The 9,626-nt window shown below is 43.1% G+C and overlaps 3 protein-coding genes across 3 annotated transcripts; all 3 read left to right on the top strand.

Moving 5' to 3' along the window:
* Positions 1-1,056: 1,056 nt before the first annotated feature.
* On the top strand, positions 1,057-3,641 carry LOC127260996 (protein NUCLEAR FUSION DEFECTIVE 4-like). Its single transcript, XM_051289110.1, has 3 exons — positions 1,057-1,491; positions 1,587-2,401; positions 3,003-3,641. The coding sequence occupies exons 1-3, from the start codon at positions 1,162-1,164 to the stop codon at positions 3,478-3,480; spliced, it is 1,623 nt and encodes a 540-aa protein (XP_051145067.1). The 5' UTR covers positions 1,057-1,161; the 3' UTR covers positions 3,481-3,641.
* Positions 3,642-4,065: 424 nt separating this feature from the next.
* LOC127260373 (serine/threonine-protein kinase-like protein ACR4) lies at positions 4,066-7,712 on the top strand. The gene is made up of 3 exons (XM_051288092.1): positions 4,066-6,610; positions 7,452-7,486; positions 7,611-7,712. The coding sequence occupies exon 1, from the start codon at positions 4,104-4,106 to the stop codon at positions 6,555-6,557; it is 2,454 nt and encodes an 817-aa protein (XP_051144049.1). The 5' UTR covers positions 4,066-4,103; the 3' UTR covers positions 6,558-6,610; positions 7,452-7,486; positions 7,611-7,712.
* Positions 7,140-9,626, top strand: LOC127260374 (endo-1,4-beta-xylanase 4-like). The gene is made up of 6 exons (XM_051288093.1): positions 7,140-7,350; positions 7,452-7,486; positions 7,611-7,740; positions 7,825-8,003; positions 8,084-8,937; positions 9,024-9,626. Exons 1-6 carry the CDS (start codon positions 7,290-7,292, stop codon positions 9,403-9,405), a joined length of 1,641 nt encoding a protein of 546 aa, XP_051144050.1. The 5' UTR covers positions 7,140-7,289; the 3' UTR covers positions 9,406-9,626.

Below are 9,626 nucleotides of genomic sequence, written 5' to 3'. Positions count from 1 at the left end.
ATGCCGTTTGGCGGAAGCCGTTAACGGACATGATTGGTCGTAAAACTAGTTGCTTTAAGCAATCCAACGGCTGTCCATACTTGGTGATGCTGATGCATGGTGTGCCGTAACAAAGCACATATTTTTAGCACCATAAATAAATAAAATAAATAAATCTATATGTAATAATCAAGACAACTGCGCACAGCATACCGAGTAGTTGTCCCCGTTTACATTTGCCAAGCAAGTTGTGTTGTTTTTTATATGGTAGTCTCCATCAGGGATGAACATTCAAATTTATGCTAAAAATAAAAATAAAATAAAAAATTATGACTTTGTATTTTATCAAATTATATAATTATTTTAGAATTCAAAATTTTGTAAAAACTTGATTTGAACTGTCCAAAAATCAAATCCAAATATTTGTTTTTTTTTTATTTAAAAAAATAAATTTTATCAGATTGAATAAAGTAAAATCTAAACAATTCAAAACAATTTAAATAATACTTCCTCCTTACCACTTATATGGCGATCTTTTCATTTTTATTTGTCTTATTTATTTTATCCGTTTTATTTACCGTATCATATTTTCGGTCATTTTTTTTATTTGAAAAAAAATTATACATGTTAATTTTATTTTAAATTTTTTAAATTTATAATTTTTTTTTAAAAAATTATATATTTTAATTTCATTTTAATTTTTTTAAATTTATAATTTGTTAATTATACCTGTCTCACTAACCATATTATTCTTTTTGTCACTTTTCTTTTTTTAAAATAATTATATATTTAATTTTTTTTAAATTTTTTTAAATTTATAATTATTTTTATTAATATATTTTTAATTATTTATTAATTATAGCGTAAAGGTCATGGTAGACTGGATGGAAAAAGATTATATTATTTGTGTCTATATAACTGAATTAAAATAAGAATTCCAATTCTAAAAGAAGAAAGGGTTGCAAAGTCGCCATTAATAAAGGAATTTATTATGCCATTTGATTATTTATATTTAAATAAATTCCGAAAAGTGAAGGTGGTATCCGCATGTCTCCTCTATAAAATGGTCCCGGACGCTATGTCTCTCCTCGAACTTGATAATTCTCCAAACCCTAATTTCGTATTTCGAATTAGCGTGGTTAGCTTTCGTCCCATTCCGCGTTGGTTCTCATTAATCTTTGAATGGGGCTGAAATTCACGCCGGCCTCGCCCGCCGGAAAATGGCTCGGCTTCGTCACCGCCGTTTGGGTGCAAGCAATTTCGGGAAACAATTACACCTTTGCTAATTACTCAGATGCACTGAAATCCCTAATGTCCCTCACTCAGCTCCAACTAAACAACCTCTCCGTCGCGAAAGACGTCGGCAAGGCTTTCGGCGTCGTCGCCGGATTGGCCTCCGACCGCCTCCCCCCGCCGGTCATCCTACTCATCGGCTCGATCGAAGGATTCATTGGCTATGGCGTCCAATGGCTCGTCGTTAGCGGCCGAATCCAACCGCTTCCTTACTGGGCGGTTAGTTATATATATATATATAAATTATATATGTTTTCATAAAAATCTTGAGGAACTGTTTCTATAATGATCTTTTATTGTGTGGTACCGTACAGATGTGTATTTTTTTGTGTATGGGAGGGAACAGCACGACGTGGATGAACACGGCGGTTCTGGTAACGTGCATTCGGAATTTCCGGAAAAATCGTGGCCCTGTTTCGGGGATTCTGAAAGGCTACGTCGGTTTAAGCACGGCAATTTTCACCGATATCTGCTCGGCTCTGTTCGCGAACGATCCGGCGAAATTTCTTCTGTTGCTAGCAATTGTCCCCTTTGTAATTTGCCTAACCGCCATTCTTTTCCTGCGCGAGATCCCGCCGTCTTCCACGGCGGCGGAGGAAAAGGACGAGACGAGATACTTCGGCTTAATCAACGTCATCGCTGTGATTGTAGCGCTCTACTTATTGGCATTCGACATAACAGGCCAACACGGCCGTGTCTTCTCGCAGATTTTCGCGGCAATTTTGTTGATCTTACTGGCATTCCCATTGCTAATTCCTATTTACCTGGCGACCAAGGATTTCATAAGGTCAGGCTCGGAGAGTGTCGACTCTGAGCAGAGCTTGGCGGCGCCACTGTTGCCGGAGAAGAAGGTGGAAGCGGCGGAGGCGGTGGTGTCGGTATTGGATAAGGACACGCCTGTGTTGGGAGAAGAGCACACGATTCTGGAAGCTTTGAAAACGGTGGACTTTTGGATCCTATTCGCGTCGTTCTTAGGTGGAGTTGGGACAGGTCTTGCCGTGATGAACAATCTCGGACAGATTGGGTTGGCTCTCGGATATTCAGACGTATCCATGTTCGTCTCCCTCACTAGCATCTGGGGATTCTTTGGTCGGATCTTATCTGGATCGGTGTCCGAATACTTCATCAAGTAAGTTTCCCCTACTTTGCTTTGTCTTTATTCTTTCGGTATATGCTTTGGTTTGGAAATTGGTATATACTTTACGGTGACGCTAAAATCAATGGGAATAAAAAAACAAAAAATACTCGTACATCTTTTTATTTTGGTTCATACTGTGTATTGATTAAGGAATTTTTGGTTGTTTTAGTGTTGAAGATCTGTTAATCAATCATGATATATATTTTGGGAAGTACAAGAAATAATTTATAAGGTAGTTAGGATCCACGGTTCTTGTTTTCCTCCCTCTCCAATTCGGATACAATTATGAGAAGAAAATGGGGACAGCCTTTTCTTATCATGTTTTGGACCAGTTGTTGTCTGCCTTTAGTGGCTTCCAAAGGGTTATTCACTTTTTAAAGCAAATTGAAATTTCTCCTTCGTTTACATTGTCATGGGCCCCTGAAAATCAATGCTAGTTTTGATATTTTTGTAAATATCGTTTGTCATAAAAGATCAAAGTTTGCTCTGTTCTAGTTGATTTGGACACAACCATGCCGTGCCATATATGGCCCTGCAATGAAAGTTCCTCCAATTACTCAAATGGATTTTATATGAATTTAACTGATTTTAGGAGGGCTGGAACGCCGAGGCCAGTTTGGAATGCAGCTTCTCAGATTCTAATGGCGTTGGGATACATCCTTATGGCCATGGCTTTGCCGGGATCACTCTACATCGGCTCAGCCGTAGTCGGCATTTGCTACGGCGTTCGTCTCGCTGTCACTGTTCCCACTGCTTCAGAACTCTTCGGCCTTAAATACTACGGCCTCATTTACAACATCCTTATTCTCAACCTTCCATTGGGTTCCTTCCTTTTCTCCGGGCTGCTAGCCGGCTTCTTGTACGACGCAGAGGCCACAGCCACGGCCGGGGGTGGGAACACGTGTGTCGGTTCCCACTGCTACAGGCTCGTATTTCTGGTTATGGCAGTTGTCTGCGTAATTGGGTGCAGTCTCGATGTCTTGCTGTCTATTCGGACTAGGAGTATATATGCAAAAATATGCGCGAGCAGGAAGTCGAAGAGGTCGTCGTTGCCGCCGCAACTGAGCTGAGGATGTGATTACAGCAGCTGTTACACGTAGTTTTGTTTTTTGTTGTATTAGGGACCTTATAGAAATGTGTATATGATCTATCGATCCCTTCAATTCATGTACCTGTGGAAGATTACAATGCCATTTCTATAGTGAAAATTCATTGAAGGAAGATTGCTTAAGCTGTGTGCTAAAATTAGGTTACTTTGAACAAATAAAAGAGCTGTTCGTTGAAAATAAATAGGAATAATGAAATTAAAGTATTATGTTGGATCAGGAAAGGACAAGAAAGTGAAGAGGCCATGGAACGTGTGCATTACTTTTAATAATATTAATAATTTATGCAAGTCAACAAAATAAATATATATGCGCAATATGTATTCTGCCATTTATGTGTCTCCCATATCTGTAATAAATAACAGTAATATTATAAACTTGAATTTTTTAAATTGAGTGACGCAATAAATCCTATCTGTGACCCTCGGCTCTTGAAAGCTAATGTGGGTCGTCGGATTGACTTCGGATGATGTGAGCCGTCCGATGGGCATTAAATGTTAATCGTCAGCATACTTTCCCTCTTCTTTTCTCTTCCCCCGTCCACACGCAGTGAGTGAATCGACCACCGCGACCACCGCCATTCCGCTATGAGACCGTCGAATTGGGGGAGATTCATTCTTAATTACACCGTAATCGCTGTGTTGTTAGTTTTCAATCTGAGCTGGGAAGTCGTCAGTTTGGGATCAATGTCGACCATCGCCGTATCCTACGGCGACAAAGGTCACGCTTCTTGTGTTCTGAGGTCCGATGGCTCTCGTTCCGTTAGTTGCTACGGTTCGAATGACGCCATTGTCAACGCGACGCCGCATCACCTCACTTTCCTCGGATTGACAGGCGGCAGTGGCTTTATCTGCGGACTAATGGAGGATTCGAAACACCCCTTCTGCTGGGGCAGTTCGATGTACATCCCAATCGGCTCTCCTCTCGGAATGACCATGAATTCAGAGTACGTAGAAATCAGCGCTGGAGATTACCAATTATGCGGATTAAGAAAGCCCTCGGAACGAAATTCGAACGAATTGTCTCTAGTTGATTGTTGGGGCTATAATATGACAAGAAGCTATACTTTTAATGGTAAGATCCTGTCCATTTCTTCAGGCTCTTTATTTTGCTGTGGTCTGTTTGCTAACAATGGTAGCGCTTTCTGCTGGGGAGATGACCTTACGTCTAAATTGATTCCTAAGGCTTTAAGATTCAGGAAGATTGCTGCTGGGGGGTACCATGTTTGTGGGATTTTGGAAGGTCTGTATTTCAAAGTTGTTTGTTGGGGGACTTTGGATGTTGGAGTGAAGCTTCTAGTTAGTCCTGTTAGGCATACTCCTCTGTCTCCAATGGCGTCTGTTGTTGGGGGCAAATTTCATGCCTGTGGGATTCGAATGAACGATGGAACAGTGGTTTGTTGGGGGTATAGAATGGAAGGAAGCACAACTCCTCCTCCGGGTGTTCGTTTTCGAAGAATTGCTGCTGGTGATTACTTCACTTGTGGGGAATTGCCTGCGGCTTCTCTGCCTCCAATTTGTTGGGGCGACGGCTTTCCTTCTACGCTGCCGGTTCCTGTTGATCTTCGACACTGTCATTCATCGCCTTGTTGGCGTGGTTATTATCAGTTTAACAATGCAAGTACACCCTGCAGGTCCCCTGGTTTCCATGTCTGTTTGCCTTGTCGTAATGGCTGCCCTGATGAAATGTTTAAGGTTTATGAATGCAGTTTGGCGTCCGACATGGTGTGCGGATATAACTGCACTAAATGCAAAACTATTGAGTGCTTTTCTAATTGTTCCAGTCATGGTTCCGGCAATACCAGCATTGGTGATAGTGATACCATATTTTGGTCGATAGATTTGGGAATCTTCGTAGCTGAGATATCTGTAATTGTCTTGTTGGTAGCTTTGATCTTGCTGTCGATGGCGCTCTGCATTCGATGCATGTTAAGGAAGAGAAAACCTATGCCTGTGTCCAAAACCGATGGAAATCAGGCGAACGGGGATTGTCTGAAGATTTGGCGGGCTCGGATGTTTACTTATGAGGAACTCGACAGAGCCACGGGAGGATTTAAAGAAGAGTCGATAGTAGGAAAGGGTAGTTTTTCGAGTGTCTTTAAAGGAGTTCTGATGGATGGAACCACAGTCGCTGTTAAAAAGGCTACGGTGTCGCACAACTGCGATGGCTGGACTTGTTTCAAAATGGAACTCGATTTGCTTTCCAGATTAAACCATGCTCATTTGCTCAGATTGCTCGGTTATTGTGAAGAAAGAGACGAGAGGCTTCTGGTATACGAGTTCATGACGAATGGCTCATTGTACCAGCACCTACACGGTCCAACGAAAGAATCGAAAGAGCAGCTGGATTGGATGAAAAGGATCACCATTGCAGTGCAAGCATCTCGCGGGATCGAATACCTCCACGGCTACGCTTTCCCTCCTGTGATCCACAGGGACATAAAATCATCGAACATTCTTATAGATGCAGAATACAACGCACACGTCGCAGATTTCGGGCTCTCCTTGCTCGGCCCGACTAACGGCACCTCACCTCTAGCAGAACTCCCCGCCGGGACGTTTGGTTATCTCGATCCTGAATACTATAAGCTTCATTACCTCACGACGAAATCGGATGTTTATAGTTTCGGCGTTCTTCTCTTGGAAATTCTCAGCGGTCGGAAAGCTGTTGATTTGCGATGCGAAGAAGGGAACATTGTTGAATGGGCAGTCCCTTTGGTAAGAGCTGGAAACGTCGAAGCTGTTTTGGATCCTGTCCTGGAATGTCATCTGGAGATCGAACCTCTAAAGCGGATTGCTAATGTAGCCTGTCGATGCGTGAGGATGAGAGGAAGGGATAGGCCGTCGATGGACCAAGTGACTACAGCTCTGGAGCTATCGTTAGCGATGTTAATGAGTAGCCCGAGTGACGAGCAAAATAATCTTCTGAGTAAGGCTGTTTTGGGATGTAGAACATTGCAGTTGAAGCCGGCGTTGGAAATGGATAGAATGGATCAAGTAGATGAACCCGCAAACCGTCCATCTGCCTCGCTCGATGCATAATTCGGACAGTGCACGAAAAGCTACAATGGTGTGGATCATCGAAATCGATCAATGTAAGTTTATTAGTGTCATGTAAAGAGGAATCCCCGTTTTTGAGATGCTTTCTTGGCCTTACATTAGGAGCTATTGTTATGTTCTGTTTCATTGTGGATTATGAACACTAGTAACAGGTGTTTCATTGTCTTTCTTATCCCAATTGGTAATAATTGACTTGTTCTTTCTTCTCCAATAACTCCCTTCACATTTTTCCTGGTTTTTGAGGGTCGATGAATCTTGTCCTTTTTCCCTGTGTTTTCTTCCCATTCTTTAATTTATGAGGTTTATCGTAATAATCAACCAGTCATTGTTGTCACGTGAACATTTCTTGATCTCTTCGCATTATTGCCTTGATTTTAGCTGCTAGTTAAAAGGGACCCCATGTTCTAGATACAGACAGTCAGTCACATACGGAAATAGAAATAGAAAATGAAAGAAAAAGATTCCTTCTCCAGTCCTGTCAACGCTAACATAAGCTCTGATTAGATAAATCCATGATCAGGCACGCAGGCAGGCAGTTCACATTGTCAGAATCCTATCTTTTAATTGTATTAACATTGAGATTACAGAAAACTGTAACTGATCTTTAAAGACGACTGTGAGTATGGCTCAGAAGTCAAAACAGATTGTGACTGTCTGTGCCACTTATGAATGTGATACATCTTTCCCTTTTGCACACTACTCATCATCTTCCCCATGGTCATGGCTCCATTGTTGCTCCTTTTCCTTACCTTGAATCTGGTGTCTTCTTCATACGGTCTTTTCTTGCTCTGTCTTCATCTCATCTCTTTCATTGTTGCCTCTGTATTATCTTTGTTTTCGGTGTTTATTTATTTAAGGTTTGCTGGTTTGTTTCAGATGGACCGCTCTACGATTCAACAGCTTATACCGAGGTATGGTATCGACAATTTGGATCGTAAAATTCAACCTTGGATAATCAAACCATTACATTTTCTCTTCATGTGATAACATCTATATAATATGACTTACACATTTGTTTATAATCTTGGTGAGAAGTGCAAATCCCAACCTGAGAATGCACTTTACGGTGGAGGGCTGCTCAAGGATCGACACCCCGTTTTCGAGAAGGATCTGTTGCTGTTTAAGTTGGAAAACCTCACTCAGGGCTACAAATATTGTTTTTCCAGTTGAGTTTGAGTATTCCTAGGTTGTATGATTCATCTGCATTGTCGTGATCGTATGATGGATACATTCTTTCTTGGTGTCACAGTTTGGATCAAGATGGAATCTGCAACCGCGGCCTCGGCTCTTGTAAGGGCGAGCATCGTGACCGAAGAAACTTCGATCGATTGCATTGGAACTGTTATTGCAAAGCAGGGCTGTTGGTCTTTTCTCAAGGGTGGATTCGTGCTGTCTTCGCCGTCGAATTCTTCAACACTTCGAATACAGGTTAGTATGGTTTCGATTGACAATAAAAAGATCGTCTTTTGGACGCATTTTGTCGTAATGTTTCCCTGTCAGGACATCAGAATGTCGACATAGCAGTCGCAGGTGCTTCGCTGCAGCCTTTCAGCGACGAGCAATGGAGATTGAATCAAGAAGCAAAGATTAACGAAGTAAGAAAGCGCGCTGTAATGATCCATGTTTCAAACAAACACGGAGTGCCGTTACAAAATGCTGAGGTAAGAATCGAACAAGTGTCGAGAGAGTTCCCATTCGGATCCGCCATAGCCGAGAGCATCATCGGCAATGCAGCCTACCAGAAATGGTTCGTCGAGCGATTCAACGTGGCCGTGTTCGAGAACGAACTCAAATGGAATGCGACCGAGTTCTTGCAAGGCGAGGTGAACTACACGGTGGCGGACAGGATGCTCGAATTCGTTCGAGCAAACCAGATAATGGCACGCGGACACAACATATTCTGGGAGGATCCGAAATTCGTGCCGCGATGGGTGTCGAAGCTGTCCCGAGCTGAGCTGGAATCGGCGGTGGCGTCGAGAATCGACGGCCTGATGAGCAAATACAGAGAGCAGTTCATCCACTGGGACGTGAACAACGAAATGCTGCATTTCGACTTCTACGAGGATCGGCTCGGCTCAGACGCCACGCTGAGATTCTTCGAAACGGCTCACCGCGCCGATCCCCTGGCGACGTTGTTCATGAACGAGTTCAACGTGGTGGAGACTTGCAGCGACGGGAAGTCGACGGTGGACACGTATGTGTCGCGGCTGAGGGAGCTGAAGCTCGGCGGGGTGTCGATGGATGGGATCGGGCTACAGGGGCATTTCGGGCAGCCGAATCCGGTGCTGATGAGGGGTATTTTGGACAAATTGGCGACTCTCCGGCTGCCCATATGGCTGACGGAAGTCGACATTAGTAGCAGGTTTGATGGAACTGATACAAATTATTATCGTGTTTGTTTGCGATTCTTATCTTTGATTTTTTTTTTTTTTTGAAATTTTGTTACAGGTTTGGGAATGAGACTCAGGCGGCGTATTTGGAGGAGGTTTTGAGGGAGGGATTTTCGCACCCCGGGGTGGACGGGATAATTCTTTGGGCGGCGCGGCGGCGGGGGCGGTGCTACCAGATGTGCTTGACGGACGACGAGATGGGGAATTTGCCGGCGGGGGTGACGGTGGACAGGCTGCTGGAGGAGTGGGGGACGGGGGTGGTGGAGGGGAAGACGGACGAGCATGGTGCTTTTAGTTTTGTAGGGTTTTTGGGGGAGTACAAGGTGGAGGTTAAGGTGAAGGGTGGTTATGGCGGTGGGAGAGTTGGGGATTTGATTTCGACGGCGTTCTTGTCGCTGTCGCGGGGGAGGGAAACCAGAAGTTTCAATGTTCAATTGTAGAGAGGTGGGCTGGGCTGGTCTGGGCTTTTGAGTGGAATGGGCCCATAGAATAATGGGTTGATGTAATTGTGGGCTATAATATATATATATATATATAGAAGTATTATTTATTTATTTGTTTTATGTTTTATTGAAAAATAAAGGCAGCAGAATGATGAGTGGGTGTCTGATGGAGTAGCAAGTCAGTCACATTCGTAACATAGCACGCCCAAATTAATTCC

Source organism: Andrographis paniculata, unplaced genomic scaffold (genome assembly GCF_009805555.1).
Source record: "Andrographis paniculata isolate CXL003 unplaced genomic scaffold, ASM980555v1 Contig62END, whole genome shotgun sequence".
NCBI classification, from domain to species: domain Eukaryota; kingdom Viridiplantae; phylum Streptophyta; class Magnoliopsida; order Lamiales; family Acanthaceae; genus Andrographis; species Andrographis paniculata.
The sequence above is the reverse complement of the archived record's forward strand: the minus strand, read 5'-3'. Positions and strand labels throughout refer to the sequence as shown.